This window comes from Onychostoma macrolepis, chromosome 07 (assembly GCF_012432095.1).
Source record: "Onychostoma macrolepis isolate SWU-2019 chromosome 07, ASM1243209v1, whole genome shotgun sequence".
Taxonomy (NCBI): Eukaryota; Metazoa; Chordata; class Actinopteri; order Cypriniformes; family Cyprinidae; genus Onychostoma; species Onychostoma macrolepis.
This window is the reverse complement of record NC_081161.1, coordinates 7,576,698-7,599,848: the sequence shown is the minus strand read 5'-3', so window position 1 is coordinate 7,599,848 and position 23,151 is coordinate 7,576,698. Positions and strand designations below refer to the sequence as shown.

The 23,151-nt window shown below is 35.3% G+C and overlaps 1 protein-coding gene across 1 annotated transcript in view; it reads right to left on the bottom strand.

The window, feature by feature from the left end:
* The window catches only part of galnt18b (UDP-N-acetyl-alpha-D-galactosamine:polypeptide N-acetylgalactosaminyltransferase 18b), a 125,923-nt gene extending 103,815 nt beyond the window's left edge, over positions 1-22,108 (bottom strand). The window contains exon 1 of the mRNA XM_058781538.1: positions 21,635-22,108. Within this exon, the coding sequence (XP_058637521.1) occupies positions 21,635-21,872 (238 nt within the window). The 5' untranslated portion in view covers positions 21,873-22,108. The remainder of the gene's footprint in view (positions 1-21,634) is intronic.
* Positions 22,109-23,151: the final 1,043 nt, after the last annotated feature.

Here is a 23,151-nt window from a genome sequence, read left to right as displayed (position 1 = left end):
GCCGTTTTATATGGATGAATTGCACTAATTAACCACAAGAAAGAAAAATCCACTCAAGTTTAATCTTTGAGCTTCCTTTTTCCAAAGTACAGGAACAAAGGGCCCTCTAAAATAACCTTGAAAAGGTAAGAAGTTTGCAATCGTGTAAATCTAATTCCTCGGCTTGAGCCCTGAAAGGCTGTCTAAGTCTACCAAATGGATCTCGAAGAGAGTGGGAAATCTTAGCCCTCTAAATGAGCTTTCCACCCTCCCAATGTCACATTGAGCTTGAAGGAAACGCTCGGGTGGCTGTGGATGCTCCCCTGGGAGGGCCCATGAGCACTTCCATTTTCCCAGATGAAGCCTCCTGCTTTCCTCAATGAGTCCGGTATCTGCACTCTGAGAGGCCATTAACTCGCTGGCCGGTGACGGTGGGCTGAAGAGTTGTTAAGGACGGGCATTACCGAAGCTTAATGCAGACCTCACTGAGCATGCTCGATGTGGCAGAACCTCATATGCTTTTCCTTGCTTGAGCAGTCCGGAGATGTCCACACACACACACACCGAACCGCCACCATTACACGGCCCACAGATTTAGCATCGGCAAACTGCAGCATGCATCTTAGCAAAAAAAAGTGGGTGAGATAAATTCAAGATAAAAGGAATAGTTCACCCAAAAATGAAAATTTGCTGAAAATGTACTCACCCTCAGACCACTCAAGATGTAGATGAGTTTGTGTCTTCATCTGAACAGATTTGGAGGAATTTAGCATTGCGTCACTTGATCACCAATGGATCCTCTGAAGTGAATGGGTGCCGTGAGAATGGGAGTCCTGATAAACAGCTGATAAAATCATCACAATAATCCACAAGTAATCCACACAACTCCAGTCTATCAATTAATGTCTTGTGAAGTGAAAAGGTGTGTGTTCGCAAAATAAATAAATAAACAAATCCACCCCTAATGCAAGTTAACTCAAACCAAGTCCATAAAGAATCCATCCTCTGTTGTCCTCGCAACATCAAACTCCACTGACATATTTGTTTAGAATTAGTTTGGACTGTTTTTGCTTGTAAACAGTGTTTGATCTGTGCATATTTTTCTCCTGATTCAGACAACACTATTTTTTTCACTTAAGAAAGCAATATTATAGAGACTCATATTTAGCTGGAAGCAATGATTTGAAGTTAAAAACACTTTAATGATGAATTTATTTCTTAAAAACACACAGCCTTTCACTTCACAGGATATCAATTGATGGACTGAAGTGGTATGGGTTACTTGTGGATTATTATGATGTTTTTATCAGCTGTTTGGTCTCTCATTCTGACGGTACCCATTCACTGCAGAGGATCCGTTGGTGAGCAAGTGATGCAATGCTACATTTCTCCAAATCTGTTCCAATGAAGAAGCAAACTCCTCTGAACAGACAGAATCACTTTATACGATAAGCAGATTTAATTTATGCTTGTATTCAAAAATAAACATTGATCAATACACATACATATACCACATCCAATATGGCAAACATGCTCAAACATGCTTCCTTTGATACACAAAAACCATTGAAGTTTTTTCTCAAGTTGTGCAAAACATGTTTAAGCTTCTGCAATGAGGTTTACGTTTACCATATTTGATCTCTATTAGATTTAGATTAAACAGACTAATTTCAAAGATTAATTGAAAATCTTATAGTTTTGGAACAGCATGAAGGTGAGTAAGGTACCCCTTTATTGGAATTCTAATGCCACAAACATGCCCTAATAGAAAGGGCTGAATGCAATTCACAAGGGACAGTTCTGATATTTTGGGTTGGTTATGAGTGCAAGATCATGGCAAATGCAAACGTGACACAATTCAGCCCTCAAAGTGTTCGATAAACAGCCTCCTATCAATCTGCCAAGCATTTTTGACTTACTTAAAAAGTTCTTACAACGCTTTCTGACAGTTTCACAGACACATGAAGTTTTTATTCCAGTACATCACAAATGCAGATAGTGCTGATGCCATATCAGACAAGTTGTCTATCAGCACTATAGAGCACTAGGGCGAGTGTGGAAAAGATGAATGAAAATGCCAGATTATGCTAGACTGACAGAAATATTGTACTAATATTCCGTCTTTTCTTCTTGGTGGAAGGAATCTTGGCACAGAAAGAGAAGAGTCATTCTCTAAGGTTAAAAATGCTGGATTCTGCAGAAAAAAACTTAAGTGACTTAGATTTGACAAACTGCAATTGACATATTGAGAGAGTGGATTGGCAGTACATCAGTATGGCATTGGCCAACTGGACGGGGAGTAAATAAATTTAAAGATATGCTCAGTCATTTTTTTGCTGATTAAAAACACAGTTGCATACTTGCAAATTTTCTCTTTTTTTAGAATTGGGTTTAGAAATAGAGTAGATGCAGAAGTTATCTGTTTTCTGTTTCTTCTGAAAAGAGAATCAGGAGTTTTTTTACTCTTAGTTAATTGGTAGTACAAATTAGTTTACAGTTAGCAGGGAAAATTCTCAGAGCTTTGGCTAACATTCGGTTCTCCCAAAGTAATGTTCAAAGACAATTCGTTATCTGGTTATCTGGTTATCTGGTCTTTAATGTTCTCAAAACCCTAGCACAAAAATATTATTTATACATTGTTCATGGAACTTTTTTTTCTGAAACTTTATTTTTGAAATGGTTTTTAATTGTTACTCGTTTTAGAAAGCATCTTACTCTTAGGTCGTAACAATTGATGTTCATCATACTTATTTATATTAATTATATCAAATTCAATTCTTTCATTAAAATAATTTACAAATTTCCCACCGGGTAGTAATGAAGTGGTATTATATAAATGCAGTGCCTTTAGTTGCATGAATTTACTTTATTATTAAAGACCGTAAAACAATAACAAAGATGTTTTACTGGGATTTTTTTCTGTTATGTAATTTATTTATTTTGTAAAGAGGACAGCAGAGAATTGACAGGAAACATTTACACTGTTGTCAAAGCAGCCCAGATCCGGTCCTGCTACTTCACCAATGCAGAGCCACCAAACCATGTAACACAGCCATAATCCTACTGCTTTCCAGGCACTGCCAGGTTGGAAAAAACCTTGCTTGGTGACTGCACACCTACAAAGCTCTGCTTTCTCACACACTATTGCCTCACAGACTCAATACATTATGTTTCTATGAAAGAAATCCTGAGAGAATCCTTTTAGTACTTTGAAAAATAATGTGCCGCATGTCCTAGAGCTATTCATTTAAGAAAGTCCTTTCCTTAACATTATTACCAGCTTGTTTTTGCTCTGCTATGAGATCTGCTATGTGCGCAATTTGATTTAGCCAAGTAGGACATGTTCCTATATCAACATCATTTGTTATTCCTGAGACAACAATCCTATTGAATAATCATAGCCCAACCCTGGGTGTACAAAATGGTCAACTGATATATTGGTGAGGCTGATAAATTAGCCAATATTTGGAATTTTTTAATTATCAACCTATATTTTCAAATTTAGCACAAATTTAGTTTTGCAAGTCAGAGCTTTGATGGCACAAAAAACCCTCTGGAGGTGAAGATATGTCTCCAACATGAAAAGAAAAAACAAAACAAAACAGCAAAGCAGACATGCATAAGCTCATGATATTGAACTTTTTTTCTTTCCCTGTCTCTTCATTTGTTTCCTATGACTTAAACTGTATTGTCTACCCTTACCAATACTTCAAGTTTATTTTATTAAGTATACTTAAGTAAAGTTCAAGTATATTTTTAAGTATACTTTATGTAGTAAGTATACAAATATCAGTGTACTTGTAGTATACTTGTAAGTGTACTATTTCAATACTCCTTGGGACTAAATTGGCCCACTTTCTAGTATATAAAAGTATAATTTTAAGTATACTTTAAGTATAACAGTAGTAAACTTTGAGTACACAACTAGTTTACAGCAATGTTTTTAGCTTGTACCGCAACTATACTAAAAGTGAACTTATAGGTATACTGATAGTTTACTAATTAAATACTTGTAGTAGCATGTTTAGTACACTTTGAAGTAGCCTATAGTCTCAGTAAACTACTAGTAGTTTTATACTGAAAGTATACTCGTAAAATTAGTTTTAAGTGAACTTTACGTCATACTTTAAGTATACTACTATGTCCCTATTAGGTATTAATTTGTATATATTTTGTTATATGAATATCTGAACATACAAAACATCAAAAGAAAGAACAGAGTATCTGATTGTAAACAGAAACAATTTATTCTATTTTTAAACACTTGAATGTGGGTAAGTTTCATAAATAACAAATAAAGAAATAAACAACATTTTGAACAAAAAGTTAGAATCAACACCCCAAAGCTTGACAGTCATTATTACCTCTTCATTGTTGACATTTTATTCCATAAGGTTACACAGTTTGAATGCTGTTTTATGTCTGATGATCGTGTTAGATTACATGTGGAAGCATCTGTTGTTTTGGTTTCTTCTTCACTTGTGTTGTTTTGGAAATTATGTACAGAAGATGTGTACTAGTGCCGCCTACCATATAACAATGAAAACACAGATTCTAGGAGCACAAGTATATCTCAAATATATTTAGATTTTTTTCTAAGTATGTCAAATATACTTAAATGTAATTTTAAGTATATTTCTGAGAAGACTAAAAGAATATTTCACACTTATACTTATAGACTAAAAGTATATTTTCCTATTTTTTTTAGTTTAAAAGAAGTATACTAATAGCACACTTGAATAAACTTCTTTTTCATAAGGGTAATGATAAAGCAGCAAGTTGCAGTAGCACTTCTATCACAATTAGCAGGGATGCAGATATAAAAATTAGCTCTGGTACAATACATCGATTGGAAACATTTATGTTTTATATTGTACATGGTCTCTTAAAAAATCATCAGAAATGAAAACCTTAATTATCTATCAAATATTTAATTCCACAAACTTGTGCCCATCCAGTGAGATCTTCCTTTGAAGAACACACTGTCTCAGCCTGAAGAAAACCTGTGTACCTCTAAAATATTTTGTGATGGTCCAACTGTGAGATTAACAGCAGCTGATCTGGGCCATGTGAAATCATTAAAACCACACAAATGAACAGCTTTAAATTAAAGCCCAGTGTTCTATATTTAATTAGCTGCTATTCATGACTTTATATTCACTCTCTCTTTATTGTTAGTTTGGTCTTATTGAGAGAAAATGTATTTGCTAATGCACAATTTCTTCAGTCGTAACCAAAACCTATAATGTTATACAATACAATGATGAATGAGAGATGAACATTTCTCAACAGCCTGATGTAATATTTGTACTGCCATTAACTAGATTTTTCAAAAAGAAATTATTGTTATGCGATCATCTAGGGTAGATATATATTGGTAATTTTGTGCCATTTGCTAATAAAAACTGTTTTCTGTACCCAAAGCCTGGATGATAGGACTTCCAGAACCAACAAGGACGTTTTTCCAGAAACATGTCATACTTTGGTAGATCACATTAAGCATATCAGATCCGATACTAGTTGTTTTATGTTGTAGTTGTTCGGTAATGTTGCAAATTGCAATTATATTCATGAAACCTCAGGAAATAAATGACAAACAAGTGCTACAGCTACGAGGCGGAGTTTGTGTGAGGTACACTGGTGATTCATGGCTTTGTTGAAGAATAGAGGTGGTGGCATCTGAGTTCAGACGTAATTAAGCATGAAAGATATATCACAGATGTCACCCCTCTCTGTAAGAATATGTCAGCTGTTTCTTCAAATTTGCTAGCACGAAAAATGAGGCCAATTTTCTGAACAGCAACATAAGCACTGATAGTATCCCCAATGCTAAAACTGTTTATTTTAGAGGCCTCAGTGTTTCAGCAGAGGTGCTGCGGTGCAAAAACAAACAGCATTTAAGCATCTTTTGTGTGAATACCTAATGAACTCCAGTCAGAGCAACAGAAAACACAAAATGACGTTTATTTGTATGTTTAGATTTGCATTCAAAGGGCAGAGAGGGTTGTTGGAGGCGCTGATTCCACATGGACCTGCTGGTGCCTGCCTTTTACTGCAGTGACCTTTTTGAGTCAAACACGATTCAGAGCGTAAAGTAGAGCTACCGGCTATGCAAAAGTAAAGTAAAGAGAAAGAAGAACGAAAACAGACAGCATTGTAAGAAAAGTTAACGACTGTGATTGTAGTTGTGGGTGTATCGGTTTGCCTACGAGATGTTGTGCTGCATAAACACATTTGGGCTGTGTTCCAAAATTGCTGAAAAATGAGCAGCCTCGCTATCTACTGTCTACATAGGCAGCTGCTTACCATAGCAGTGTTCAGACAAAACAAAACCAAATTAGAAACTGATCTGAAATGCTCTCCACAACACACTCACATGATATTAATTAGAAAATCAACACTTTTTGCTGATAGCAAATGTTGCTACGCTAACAATGCAATACAAACACAATACATACAAGAGCTGTGTCCCAATTCAGTGGCTGCATCCTTCGAAGGCTACATTCAAATCCCGCAATGCAACAATGACTTTCGTGTTTCGAAGGCTCCTTCAAATGCGGCCTCAAACATATATATCAAATATCTGGCCATGAAGGATAAAGTAGATGGATCTTTCCCAACCTAGACAATCCCAAGATGTACTGCGCACTGGTAATGACAGAATTACTTTTGAGAGAGAATGCCAGATTATACTTTTAAATGTATGTATTGGGTTTCAACTCAAATATCTAACAACACAAATGTCACAAAAAAATAAAGTGATTTAAATGCTGATTTATATCTTATTAAGATGCGATTTTATAGATCATAATTTTTACTCTGTAAATACATGGACCGAGATAAGCATATTTAGAAAGTTTGTGAACCCTGTTTTTCTTTCAGACTGTTGAATATAACTTTTAAAGCTGCAGTCTGAAACTTTTTTGGTTAAAAATGATCCGAAATCAATATTTGGGCAAGTACATAACCAGCCAGTATTCAAAACTATCGCCTTACTTTAGCCCGATTCACAACGGTTAGCTTATAATAATGTTTTCTAATTTGAGTGGTACGGGTAGGTTTTCGCGGGAAACTCGAGCATGGCACTGCATCATTACGTCACGTCTGTAAATATAAAGAAGTTGTCCCGGCTAGTATGCTATCGTATGTGAGGATCCTGCAGGATGACGTTTATAGCCTTTTCTCACAGCAGCTAGAATAATTAAATGTATCATTTGATGGCGGATTGTAATCCAGAAAGGATTATGTGCTTATGAAACACATGTGAATGAAATCAAATTATATTTAAGTTTTAAATGTGCTTCTGATTACAGATAGCCTGGGCTGGGATTGCACAAGATTTGTATTTTAAAGAAAACTAGTTCGAAGGGAACATAATTAGCTTTTTGGGTTAAAAGCATTTCTTAATATGAAATTTGAATGGCGTGACAATTAGATATTAGACTGTACAGAAATTGAAATCTACACGCTAATACACACTATACTCATTGTCACGCAATGCTGATGTTGTTAACATTAATAATTTGAGAATAAAGTATAACAATAATAATACTTTGCACAGTTTGATGTGATATGAGCTAATTGATCTTTAGATTAAATCACCATTGATAGCGCAATTTATGGTAATGCTTTTTTCCTCAGCTGGTCAAAACAAACGTGGCAGACTTGTTACTTACTTGTTCAGATGGCAATATACGGTGAAAATTCTTATTAAAATTCATATATTCCAAGGCTAGAATCTGTGATTGCGAAGTACAGTAAACATCCACACCGGTGCGGTGCCTGGCAGTCACATATTCACCTCAAAACATTAGATTCATCCGTACTGGAGCCATGCCAACTCAAAACCCACGCAAGCGAGATAATTCCGCAAGCAGCTTGCAATTCCAGGTTTTCAAACACAGATGGCAACACAGAGGCAAAACTTACGGACTGCAGCTTTAAGTCCAGCACAAACCAAGACTCAGTCCAATCTTTGCAGACTTTGTTCCCTGATGTTTTGTTTTAATTAGCAGAAGTTATTACTCCACCACCTGAGTATGACATAATTAATGGCAGTCCTATATTGTATTAACCATGTATATTAACCAATGTGGTTCAAATGATGGAGATGCGACCATGTTACTAAGTTTTAGGAAACTGTCATGACTAGTTGGTTAGTTTCTCCAATGGTGCATCGTACTATGGTAGTTTTTCAGGGTCACCATACATATATTGATATTCACACCAATTGGTTTCCTTGTTCACAGGGCTGTTTTTAAGGAATAGCCATCATTTACTCAGCCACATAACATTCCATTTGTAAGAATTTCTTTCTTCTGTATCAAACATAAGGAGAAATTTTAAAGAATGTACTGGTCACTCTTTTCCATTTAATGAAATTAAATGGGGACCTGGCCCGCCAAGCCCCAAAATGACAACAAATGCACCATGCCTTTTGTATGTATTGTAACTGCTATTTACAGTAATTCTTGCACTATCCCTTTCAAGCAGTCTTTTATTTATAGCTTTTGTGCATTCACATTTTCAATGCATCAGACATATTCCTCAGAGGCATGTCACTTTATGGCTGTTTGACTGCTTATTCCTTTAAATGAAAGTGAAGGGCAGTGCTGTCTTGTGACTCAACAGGAAAGATTATGAAAGCTGTAAATAGGCGTGATGATCACCCACTGGTTTACACTGTTTGATGACAATTGAACTGCTTGTTTTGAAATTACGGTGAAGGCGTTGAACATCCTGGAACATGAAATGTACTCAAGTAGTCATTTCCAGAAGCCCACAGTACAGGATTTTATGTCATTCTATGTCCCGTTTGATTTAGTTTATGAAACAATAGAAGAATACTTAGTGCATTCAATTAAATGTATACAAATTGTCTCTCATTGCTTTCATTCAGAATCTGCTGAATGATGTTTGTGGATGATAACAGTTCCTCTGTGAGTAAAGACTAGACAAACATCTGTACCTCTTAATGCCTTTCTAAATCTTGAAGTTTTCAGCCAAGCGTCTAAAATGACAAATAACCGTTTTAAGCATGGGGACGTTTACCTACAGAGAATACAACATAATCACTTGAGATGTCTTATCGGGTTTTCCACAAGGTGTATTCACCAAACAGAATGATGCCAATCTCTCTGAGCATCTCTGCTTTGAGTCCAAGTGGGAATTGCTTCATAGAACGTCTTCCAACCTCATTACAGCTGTTTGTGATTAGATAGCTAGGATGCTGTTGGCGCTTCAGGGATAAATATGCTTTAGTGATTTTGGCTTGAGTAGCATTTGTGCGTTTTAAATAAAAACTCAAAACCTTTCTGTCCAGTACTGATACTTGACTGCAAAAAATGTGAGATCAAGTAAATAATACTGAAAATAACCAAATAGTAACTTGTTTTTCATAGTTTGTAATCACTATACCATGTGAAGTTGAGCTGGATTAAAGTATTTTTTGAGTTCAAATACGCCTACACTATATAAATAATGTTTTTTTTGTTTGTTTGTTTTTTGGTTCAGTTTCATTTGCTCTCTTTATCAGCATGCACAGAAATGAAACAGCAGATTAAAACATGAGATGAAGCACATAGGCTAATACGTAAATCCAAAAATGAACGATTGGAATATAACTTTTTATTAAGTTGACACATCTAAAGAAATCTTTTTACAATTAAACTACATAGGTAGTTGTTACATTGATGGCAGATTTTAAAATACTGTACTTGTGAGTTCTTTATTCATACACTGTAGTCTTTTTCCCCCTGATTTTCATATGAGAAAATTCTGTTATTCAGCACTGCAGAGCATCTGTCCATCCTGGACACACTGAGAGTTGAGACGGATGATGGCTTTGCATGGAATGTTATCAAAAAGTCAGTTATTTAATACGTTTATAAGTGCCAAACTATTTAGAGAGGAGCTGATAAACAGCCTTTTGAAGCCACAACATTTCACTTTAGTTGCATCAGTTCCACTTGGTTTGCATAATCACATTTATAAGTGTGAAATATTGCACGATTGTTACCGAGTCTTTCTGAAACTATTTGCTGAGAGCAGCTGAAAATACAGCTCATGCCTCTCAGATTTTACTTTTAACAGATTTGTGTTGTATGATTTATTTTGTATTATGAATGTGCTTGAAATATAGATTAATGTTAACTGTAACCACATAGTGAGCGGTCAGTTTGCTGATGCTTTCTAGTATTTAGTCAAAAATTTCTGCCAATCTGAGACTAGCAACCATACATCTTAGTACTGCTGAAGTCTTTTAGCCCACCATAGCCACAGGCTGAGACCAGAGCTTCAGATTTGTTTCCAAACATAACAGCATCTCTAGTGGCAGGAATCCAAGTGACCCGTCAGTTCCCCTAAGCCTCCTTGACTGACACAGGTCAGATATGTGTTGAATAGGGGTTGAGATTTAAACAAGCTCTTTTCTATAATACGCTGAGAAAGCTAAGGGCAGTGAATGGCACAGCAGCACCGTTTGCAGAAAATACAATTCTGGCCATGGCTCTGTTCCAAACCTATCTAGGTTACATTTTAGGCATCATAACCATGTAGCCACGAAGGCTATTTCAAACAGTAGGCAGGAAAACCTATTTACTGTCCACCTGCAGTCAATACTTTTATCCCTTAAAACTCATCTTTGATAATCAAATGACATATTTAAACTTTTTCCCATGAAAATAATTTCTTTCTGACTTAAAATGGCTTAAATCTAATTCTACACCCTTACCTCATTCAGTATTTGCAGATCTATGAATATGCAAATTAGTCCCCGCCTCTACTCAATCACACCAGCTCAAACCTCCTCCACTTTCACTCAGTTAGCAGAAGTAAATGCTGTAGTAAATGCTACACAATGGCAGTGACAATCTTGGATTAATTTTATTCATTGCAGTAGCAAGAATGAATCCATGAGTGAATGTATTCAAATTCTGAATGGATTATAGCCTAGAAAGCATACAAAGCACGCTCCCCTTATAATCACTGAAAATCTGTCACTCATCTAGGTTCATCATGATCTCATTCCATTATAATCAATGAAAATCTACACTGCACAATTATTCCCTTACTTAAAATCGTGTCCACACCATGTTTGTTACACTGAGAGGTGCAGAACTCAGGGTCACACTTTATTTTAAGTTCCAATTATCGCTATTAACAAACCATTAACTACAACTTTTGCCTCAATAAACTACTAATTTGCTACTTATTAATAGTTAGTAAGATAGTTGTTAAGTTTAGGTGTCGTGTAGGATTAGGCATGTAAAATATGGTCATGCAGAATACGTGCTTTATAAGTACTAATAAACAGCTAATATGTTAATAACAGGCACGTTAATAAGCAACTAGTTATTGGTGAAAATTGGTCCCTACTAAAGTGTTACTGAACTCAGCACTGAACAAAACTCTGGCGATATGAGCGGTGAGTGGATTCTGACTAACTTTAACTCATTTGATTGGCCACTGTGTTCATGAAATCAACAGATATGTTTGTGATTGGCTACATTACTCAACACGGCAAAAATATGTTGTAAATAGAAACCTTTGACCAGAAATGAAAAGCAATGCCCTGCGGTTTAAAACTTGATTTTCGATACAGGGAGTCTTTAAAACACAAACAGAATGAGAGATAAATAGAACAATAAACAGAATGATAAATAAAGACATATAGGCAGATAGAATGATAGAACAATAAATAGATTGCTAGAGCACTGGTAGAACAAACAGACATAGATAGATAGATAGATAGATAGATAGATAGATAGATAGATAGATAGATAGATAGATAGATAGATAGATAGATAGATAGATAGATAGATAGATAGATAGATAGATAGATAGATAGATAGATAGATAGATAGATAGATAGATAGAATAAAGATGACTCCCTCAGCTGCATTCATCAGTATTATTTTAGCAATGTGACAATAAAGCTTAGAGCACAGACGATAAAAATGCATTTGGGTGGCATACAGATCAGTGGTAATCAGTTATCATCTATAAATCCCTAGCTAAAAATAAAAAGATGAGACAAGCTGATAATCAAGCATATCTGTATCAAGTGCATTTCTTCCCTTCCAGCTGCACAGCGGTGAATAGCGCCGCATGAGCCCGTGGAAAAGACAGTGAGCTCATTCCAAGCGTATGTCTCTTAAGTTCAGAGAGTGACTGACTTCCTTTTGCTGTGCTTACTCAGAGATACTGCGCTCCGCTTGGCTCTGTCTTAATTAATGACTAATTACATCCCATTGCTTCTAATTAGAATCACAAATTCAAGAGTGGCGAGGACAGAAAGCGAGTCTGTGGCTGTCTGAATCACAGGCATCATCTGCCGCTCCTCTCCTCTTATTCTTTCTTGCTAAAATAAGAAACGGAAAACATGTTCCCTGCTAATCTCCTTTTGCTTGTTTTGGCAATCCCAGAAGACTAATTTAGGACTAAAATGTATTAAAAACAAAATGATACAAAGGTATATAATATAACTGGAAATTAATACAGGTCTTTACATGCTAAAATAATAAAGAAATAAGCCGTTTACCATCATTTTTCTAGGTTAAGGTGGTTTTAGGCGCTGTGCGTCATGCCTAACAACACCCCTAAGCCTGGCAGAGTCACGATTACGCACAGCTGCTAGATTTTATAAAACAGCAACAACAGCATTATATAAAAACGTTTTCAGTCAAATATAACATTTATTATTATTATTATTATTATTATTAACAACAAAAAATAACCTATTAACTAGCCTGCCGCAGGTGAATCTGATGACATTTTTTTATGTTTTATAAGAATATAAAAAAAACACCAAGGCTACATTTATTTTATTAAATATTCTGAAATATTATTCCAATAATAATTACTGTTTTCTATTTCAATATATTTAAAATGGAATTTATTCCTGTTATTTTCAATGAATTTTCAGCATCATTACTCCAGTCTTAGTGTCACATGATGCTTCAGAAATAATTCTAATATGATTAGTTATTTAACTACTACATAACTACTGATTGTTATTTATTATTGGTGCTCATTTATTAATAATAGTTCTTATTATTCTGAATGTTAAAAACCTAATATTTTTATGGAAACCTTGCTACATTTTTTTAGGATTCTATGATGAATAGGAAGCTCAAAAACAGCTTTACAGTAAAAAAAATTTACTGTCATTTTTTAACTATTTTATGTATCCTTTTGTTTTTACACTGAAAAAGGCTGATAGCTGAAACTTTCTTTTTCTTTTCTTTTCTTTTTTTCATTTTATCCCATTTTATCCCCTGCTTAAATTCAATAAACATTATTTAGAGTGCAGCCCTCACTCATAACAACTCTTTATCGATCTGCAGTGACCTTCCTTTTAAGTGGATAAGTGAACCCAAAAAATGCCTGCTTGATTCTGATAAAACCAACTTTTGTCGTTTGTTCCAGTGCCATGACAAGCAAAATATTTATAGTTATGATGTGTTTCCTCAAAGCAATCTCAAAGGCAGGCGGTGACTGTGCTATATAGTGAAACATGACCTCAATTTGCACCAGCGTGCCAACTGTTCCTCCTGCCCTTTGGGAGTTCAGATACAAATTCCTAAATAAGAAAATTTGCACTTGTGCATTTTTGCGCAGTGTGGCGGACCCTGATATCAGCAGGTTGCTTTCTCTATTAGAGATTCAGTCGACATTGCAAAATAAGGTTGACTTCGGTGATACCATGTTTTGACTCTCTTTAAGCTTTCCAAGCATACCGTCTTTGCACATGGATAAATATTTAATGAACTGGATTTTTTTAGTCCACACGACCGTGTTAAATCTGGGTTGAACAGACATGCAAATCCAATCGCTTTAGAGCGCTATAATTAATGCAAATTTTTATTTTGTTTACATCAAGGTATGTTTACCCCGTCCTATTTTGTGTAGTTAGGTCAAATTGTTTATTCCAAGAAAATCACATGCACGGCACAAAACAAGTAGGTATTTGCATTGCGCTGCTTTAATTCGAACCTATTCAAATCATCTCAGCATGAAAGCTTTTGACTGTAGCATAACCTTCATTGCGCATGAGTGTGCACTTAGAATGAAGAGAAGGAATATACTGTATTGTGTTTTTATAGAACTCAATCAAGAAGACAAGCAGGCAGGCTAAAAGCATTTGTCTTGCACAATACAATCAAAACCGAACAGCATTACTGCTGTAGTTATGACTACAGATGGAAAAACCCATTTAAGGCTTATACCCCTGAATGACCTGTTTTAAAAGGGTAACAGATCAGCTGGATAAAATGGTTGGTTTGATTTTTGCTGCAAAGTTCAAGGCAATGAGCACTTGCAGAGGAAATGAAGCAAGCAATTCCATTCATGAAGTCTTAATGTGTCACTCTAACGCACAATTGCTCTCAAGAGTGGCTTCTGATTATATTAGATGTACAGTACACTGGCTATTGTTGTTTTTCTTTATCATTCATAAATTTTATTACAATTTTCAAACAAACAATGCAAAGTAAATATATCATTTTAACAAGTTTACAGTTTATACAAGTCAATTTATAGTCTATAAAAGTAATTAGGGCAAAACAGACCAGCTGAATAGGGTAAAATTTTTACTAATACATAGCAGCACACTTTCCCCAGCTGATTAATCACAGTAAATTAAAGTAATTGTTTAGTGCTACACGTTTTCTGAAATGTTGTTTAAATATGCAAATGAGGCACTATCTAATTAAATATGCACTAATTTGCATAAATCCGAGAACAGAAAAAAAAAAAAAAGTTCAAAGCCAAGTTCAAATTCTGACATATTAAAGTTATAGGTTTTTACAGAGGGGATTCTGGATCTCTTTTTATCATTGCATAATCAGAAAATACTGTCAACAGCCAGAAAAAAATGCATTGTTCCATGTTTTTTAGGAATAAAATATAAAATACATATAATTTCAAACCCCTCTGTTAAAAACCTTCAGAATATAGATAGAAATAGAAAGAAAGTGTAAAGTATGGTGCATGTATAAATGCTACTGAAGTGGAGATTTCTGACTCAAAAATCTAATTTTGAGAAAAAAGCCTTTAAAAATATGTACGTAAAAAAATATGTTTTTTTTTTCTTCTTTCCAATAGTCTAAAAATGAATCAAGTTATGAAAGCAAAATAGCCTAAAATCTCTCAATTGACCAGTGAATGAAAAAACAATGGTTTTGCCTTAAGGTTTTATTAATTAGTAATGCGCTCATATTATTTCTGGCCAATTATAATGTGATGATTTACTAAAGAGTAAAGAGTGTTATTAAATTATTTGTATTTTTAAAGATTAACTTTCAGTCAGCATTACATGACAAAAAAATGTAATACACATATTATAATACGGGAAATAAGCAGCACAATTAAGACCAATAAGCATCCATTTAAAAAAAATCTAATGCTTCTTGGGGTTATTTCAGAAGAAATTGAGATTTCGAATATTTTGAATCTGACACAGATTCATTTGACAAGGCCAGATTTACCATATGGGCATTTGGACATGCGTCCAAGGGGGAACCATGTAGGGCCAAAGAAATGTTGTCAAATAGCACGAGATAGAGCACAAATGCCTGCTGAGTCCACCAATCCAACAATGCACAGTGACCAGGGGGCTCCCAGATCAGGGCTTCCAGGAGGGACAGCGACACCTTATTAGATTGAATAAGACTGTGGTGCTTCATCATGCTAAGTTACATCGACTGATACAAAACACACTGAGAAACCACAGTATAAAACCCAGTTACTACCTAATTTACTATTTTTTTTTTTTTTTTTAAATGCCAAGCGAGTTAAAGCACTATAAATTCAAGCACCTACGTGTGGTGTGTGAGCTGTACTGATTAATAGCCTGTCTTTCTGGATCAGAGGCTTTTCCGTGTCTTTGTTTAACAGAGCTCATTGTGATTATCACAGGATAAACCCTCCAGCACGGCCATAAATCAGCCCTGCAGAGGCTCCTCACTCACACAGCCATCTGTCAGTCAAAAGGGCAGTTGAGGGCAACTTGAAAAAGTTCGAGTCTCTTCCGAGGGGTGCCAAGTACAACATCTCGGCAGCATTTCCATGCCTTTCTGTTGAGGTAATTAACCCCAACCCGCTGCTTATTAGAGGAGACTCATAGGGAGCGGAGGATGAGAGGAAATGAGAAATCACAGCTCCTCAAAGAAGCAAACGCAGTCCTCGGAGACAGTGTCATCCGTTTGACTCTTCTCAGATCACGCTGCCATCAAACCATTCCATAACATACATTCCTACACAGCAGTTAGGTAATGTTCATAAGTAGACCATTCTTTAAAATACACCTAATAAGCATCAGAGAAAAAATTTAAATTTCCAAGTATCTGCAGATTTCTATAACACACTTTTACATTAACCTGAATAATAATATTGGCTGCATAAATATTCATATGTCAAATTTGAATAAAGGCAGACAAAAAATGGCACTAGGCTGCTTGTCATTACCATGACATCTCAACTTCTCAAATAAGTTCCAACGAGACCTGCAGCTTTTCTGCTGGCACTTGTGTCTGTTGCAACGAGGCATTTTTTTAATGAGCAAACTGTAAGAGTTTCAGTTTGTTCAGTTTATTCATCTCGGTTCCTCTCAAGTTTCAAAAAATATGTTATTTCAAAAAGGTGTTTCTGATAACCAAACAAATCATATATTAAATTCCATAACTACTGCTAATTGATGTAGACATTTTTTAAAGAGACAGGTGGTAATATCATAAATAATATCTAGACTAGCTAGACACATTCTCTCCATTGTGTGCATGCACTTGAATTCAGTGCAGATGAACCGGAAACATGAAACAATGAATAAACAATGGTGAGAATTCATCAAGCTAGCCAACAAACCTGCAGAACAATTTGACTAGGATTTTTTCTTGGTGCTGGTGCTGGTGTTGTTAACAAAATATGCTGACGTAAATTCTAAAAATATAAAACAAAAGCTGGAAATGTTTAATCTATGACGTTTTGTTTAGCGACCCCCAAAAAATGCAATTAATGTGGTAGCACATCAATTAACTACTGTAGTTAAGTCCAAAATATGATTGTATTATTTAAAGAGTTAATGTTTGTTTATTGTTATTATTATCATTATTATTTACTACATAACAACCACCTGTGAGCTAGAGATACACAATAAAATCAATTCCCAATCTATAAAATCCATGTCTTGCTCTGCATTTTTCCTCAATTATTTTCACAAAACATGTCACATTGTGGAATTTCATATTGATTTCAACGTTAAAGTTAGAAAACAGATCCTTTTCAGTTCTACTTCAAAGAAAACAGTGTTTGTCATAATCAATAGTGGGATCTAAAAAATGTCAATTCCTATTCCACAACAGAAGTTTGTATTCCTGCTTCATCTGCCGCAGAATTTTATCCTTGAGCTCCCATGAAATGCTATTTTCTTGATTTGTTTTTGCACACAGTGCATTGCTTTGCATAAAAGCTAAATGCAAATGGTATGAGAGCAGATAAACAGAATGTTATGAGCTGAGAATCTGTTTGCTCCACTTCGCTCCTCTACACAATGTAACTACACAATTGAAAGAGGGACTAAGTGATTCTGTTGTTCTTTCTCTTTGGCTTTCAGCAGAAAATCCACTACAGCGCTAAAGAGCTGCTGTGCTGAAGCATGCTGCATTTTCATCAAGTTGAGGATGACAGGGAGATCAGGCAGGCCATCCTCCAGGCTGTTTGTACCAGGTGGTAGAGCCACAGCTGGCATGTACCTCTTCCACATAAATCATTCATTCTGGAAAACACTTGTATGCTACAGAGAGAGAGGCAGTGTAAAGTCTGCCATGATGAAGTTTAGAACAACACTGTGGTCAGTACTGTATCATAAGATACAGATTTACCGCTTAAAAGTGTACTACAGTCATCCTGCATCCTGCATCCTGAAAAATTTACTTGCCCTCGGGTCAGTCAAGATGTATATGAGTTTGTTTCTTCATCAGAACAGGTTTAGAGAAATTTAACACTGCATCACTTGCTCACCAATGAATCCTCTGCAGTGAATGGGTGCCGTCAGAATGAGAGTCCAAACAGATGATAAAAACATTACAATAATCCACAAGTAATCCACACCACTCCTGTCTATCAATTAGTGTCTTGTGAAGTGAAAAGCTACATGTTTGTAAAAAAAAAAAAAACATCCATCATTAGGACGTTTTTCATTTGAAACTGTTGCTTTTGGCTAAAATACAAGTCTTCTGTGCATAATATTGCTTTCTCCAGTGAAAAAGACAGTTCATCTGAATCAGGAGAGAAATATGCTCAGATCAAGCACTATTTATAAGCAAAAGCAGTCAAAAACAGTTCTAAACAGATGTCTGTAGACAACAGGGATGGGACTTTTTCCACTGGAGAAGCATTATTATAGATTATGGACTGGTATTTTGGCCAGAAGCAATGCTTTAAAGTTAAAATGCCTTAATGAAAGATTTGTATCTTATGAAAACACAGCTTTTTACTTCGCAATACATTAATTGATGGACTGGAGTGGTGTTGATTACTGTGGATTATTGTGATGTTTTTATCAGCTGTTTGAACTCTCATTCTGACGGCACCCATTCACTGCAGAGGATTCATTGATGAGCAGTTGTCATAATGCTAAACATTTCCTCATATACATTTGAAGTAGCATAAATTTTCAGCAATTTTTCATGTTTGGGTGAACTTTTCCTTTAAAGTAATATTCTGAATTCAATAAAAGTTAAGCTCAATCAAAAGAACTGTGGCATAATGTTGAATCTCACAAAAATGACTTCTTTGTTTTTTTTTTTATTTAAAAAAAAAAAAATCATGGTCACATCGAGGCACTTACAATGTAAGTCAATGGGGCCAATTGATTTAAAAGCAGAAATGTAAGGCTTACTATTTAATAAAAGCACTTACATGAATTATTCTGTTAAAATATAAGTTGTTCTGGCCATTTTTAAAGTCATTTTCGGTTTTAGGTGTTCCGTTCTCATTATTACTTTTTAAGTAGAGATCCAAATGATTTTCGAGATAATCAACATTGCAAATGCTGTCAGTTGAGATTAAATTGTACTGAACCCACAATATTTCAACTACAAAGATCACAGTATCTCAGATAAACCTTAACAATCCCTTCCATGCAATAAAAAAATGCATGTATTGTAACTAAAAAATGCTCCCTAATGCACTCTCCAAGTCCATTCGTGAAGCCCACAGCCGTTGCCAAACAGCACAACGTGTCTGCGGCTGCAGCTCGGGAATGTTTGCTCAAGTAATCATCTGTAGCTGCCTCTCAGCTCAGTGAGGTTTGTTTGCACCCTTGATTTGGTTTGAGCACTACACTGGCTGTCTGCAACCCATATCAACATACATCCAGTTAGTAACTATGATAAAATCATCTCGCTAACAATCAAGTGTCTTTTATAACAAATCACCAAAGGAGGCCATTAATGAAATTACATTAAAGACTTTCTTGAGCAATGCAAAATTTGTATTCAGCGAAGCAGGCAAATCATGCCGTGCATGCTATTGTAGGTTAATAAACCAGAAAGAGAACAGCAAATTGCTTGTGTTTTCAGCTCTGCAACAAATTAGTGCTTTCTGAAGAAGCTGAAAACGAACCTGGAATAAAGCTTGCGCAACAGTGAGAAACTACAAACACTTCATTGTTGCATACTGTTTGGCAAATGCATTTCGGAGAGGGTGGGGTAGCCTGTACTAATTATAAGATGTAGAATCCATCATGCACTTTTTGAATAAATATTATAAAGATCACTCAATATATTCACAATCAACCAAATGTTAATTTAACATAAAGGTTCCAAAAGGGGAATTTGACAGTGATGCCATAGAAGAAGCATTTTAGGTTCCCCAAAAAACCATTCTGTTAAAAAAAAAAAAAAAAATGTGTTTTTTTTTCTTAGTGCAAAGAATATTTAAACAATCTAAAGGACCCTTTTCCCACTATAAAGAACCTTTTGTGCAATGGAAAGGTTCTTTGGGGATTAAAAGCTCTCTCATGGATTAAGAACTTTTAATTTTTAAAAGTGTATCAAATAAACAAATGCATAAATGATGATGGAAACCCCAGAAATGTGTGCTAAAGTAGTGCTGAAAGATCTAAACTACCTGTACAGATAGAAGCAATCAGCCACTTTTCATAATTAATGTTCAGCCAGTGCCAAGTTCATTAAACAAGAGTCTCCAAAGAGGGAAGAAGAGGAGTTCGCAATCATCAATGGTCTTTGTGAATCTGCCAGATCACAAATTGGAGGTCACACCTGCATAAAAGTGTCATTAACAATAAGGAAAGGTGCAATCAACCTGATTTGAAAAGGACAGGACAAATGTACCATTGGTATTCAGGTCATGATGATGAAACTCTAGATTTTTCTGTTTAGAACCTGAGTGGAAGATACTCTCCACAATGGACTGCTGTTTCCCTCACCCCAGGTCAAGTCTGTTCACAGTGCAGACAAAAATTTACCATGGTAACCAAGGTGTCTACCAAAACGTTACTATAGTTAACATCACAACAACAAAACATAGTATAGCCCGCTATGTTGTCCTATTTATGACAACATACTTGTCATAATTATTTGTAATATTGTATGTCATTTATTTTTGAAATGACAGTGCCTGCTAATACAATGTTACTACAGTATTTTGATGAAAACTATGGTTATTAAACAGTAAATGCAGCACAAAATGACAATGCTTCTTAAAGCTTCTTACACTGATTTAAGTATATGTCATATATAGTGTTTTTGTTTGTTTGTTTGTTTGTTTGTTTTTGTTTTTTAGTGCAATAATTGCAATATATTTGGCAGGTAACTGTGGTAAGTCATTGTGAAGGTGGTAATTCAGTTGCACTTACAATGAAAGATTTTTTTCTATATAAATGCAACAATTTGTGCCTCTGCATCAGTAATAAAATATCATCAGTTGCATAATATTTTTTTTTTGCTGAATTTCTGTTTCTCAGCTGTATTTCATTTCCTCATAGGAAAGTAATTCATGAAAGGGATATAAGATAGCATATAGTGTTTATTGGTGTGAGCATAATTATTATTATTATTATTTTTATTTTTTTTTTACTTTATTTTTTTGGCTCTTTGGCCTGTCTCGGGTCTTGTAGCCTTTTATTGGAGCAGTTTTTTTGTTTGTTTGTTTGTTTGTTTTTTTATTGTTAGTTGTATTTATTTATTTATTTATTCACTGAAAATGTAACCCTGTTAACCAAGTTACTGTAAGAAAAAAAAAATCAAATATGGTTTCCATTACTTTGTTTACTATTTAGGCTATTTATTATATGTTCCAAAATTGTCTAGCCAGGCTGTAAAACAGATTCATTTAGGCGACATTTGCAAATTTGTTCCCTATTGTGGTGAATTTGATTGATTTTATAAATGCCATCTAATTCATTCTAATTGTAATGTTTATTAAGCACCCCTTCCACTCAACATTTGTTAACAGAGACGTTTATGGTCCATTGTGTACTCTTTTCGTGGAAAGTGGCATAACAACTCATTTTTGGCACACGATTTGTGCTGAATTTATGGTTTGCAGCTCTATTTCTCATAGTTTTATAGAGTAAACGTCCTTTCTGCCGTCACATTTGTACGCACAGTTATTAAACAGTCATTCGTCTTACCTTGTATGTGCTGATTAACTACATTCTCCAGCCGATCCAGACGCTCTATAATCCGCAGAGTTTCTCCTTTCCTGTCGCCGTCCAACTTTTTGGCTGGGACAGGCATCGGCACTTTGATGTACACATTAGCGATGTAATTAGTCACCCATCCGACGTACAAAAGACACACTATGTTGGTCATGCCACTTAGTATCACACACGTAGACACCAAAGTTTTGGTTCTCCTGGTGCAAGCCATTCCGACATCTCTCCATATAGAGTCCGAGCCACAGCGGACAAGTGCGCCTGTCCTCAACTCTGTATATGGAGAATTACGCGCCTGACGCAAACACTACAGTCCGCGCTTCATTCTGTTCAGCTCTGACAGATTCCAGCGACTTGAAATGGGCAACTATCGTCTTGTTCCAACACGAAGCGCCTCGTCCTCCATCTGCAGCGGTATAGGAAAGAGTGCGAAGGTGCGCGAGTATGTGTGTGGTTTGATCCTGAGCTTGTTGACCAATGAGATGAGCTGTAATCTATGGGACCAATTGCACAATGATCCAGTAACAGTAAGGAGGTGCTTTATAACGGCAGAGACTCCCACTGTTTCATAAAAAAAAAAAAAAAAATGTATTTTTTTTTATGTTTCATAAAAACAAACATGACTTGAGCAAGCAAAGCAAAAGACCACATTAAAGCTCTAATACAAATACTAGGCTATGCAGGGGAGATTGAGAAGTGTTGTAGCAAAGCATGAGTTTATACCATCAATTTAACCACTTAGAAATTAACAGGGTGTACCTTCTCAATACGTAAACAATACTTACAATACATTCATAATAACTTTCTTTAATTTGTACAGGTATTTTTCAGGGGGTCTTTTAGTAATAAGGTAATTAAAGGATTTATCGAAATACAGAAAAAACTAAAACTAAAAATAAGAACAATAAAAACATAAGAATACTAATTTTTGTAATCGGTTTGAATTATTTGCAAATATTTTTAATTTGAAATATGCACTCATTCACTCTCATTAATTTGCCTAATGTGTTGACAATGCAAAATGGCAAAATGTTTCTTGTCTCATCACATTCAGTTATGAATTACATGAATCAAGTAAATAAATCAGCTTATTTTCATTTCAAAATGGCAAAATTTGACAAAAAAAAAAAAAAAGTACGGTAGTTTCCATCACTAGATATTACTGTTGGTCGGTTAACATTTATATTGTAAAACAGTTGTCAAATATTGCTGTTTAGCTACTTACATCTTACCATGCACTCTTTCACCGCTAAAGGGATAGTTCACCCAAAAAATGAAAATTCACTCTCAAGCTGTTCCATGTATGAACCTGTATGAATTTCTCTCAGTTGTTAAACACAAAAGAAGATATTTTGAAGAATGTTGGCAAACTGTTGACAGTAACCACTGACATCCATGGAAAAAATAATCTGTGGAAGTCTAGTGACTACCGATGACAGCTTCCAATGGCTAATGATGACAGAATTTTCATTTTTGGGTGCTATCACTTTAAA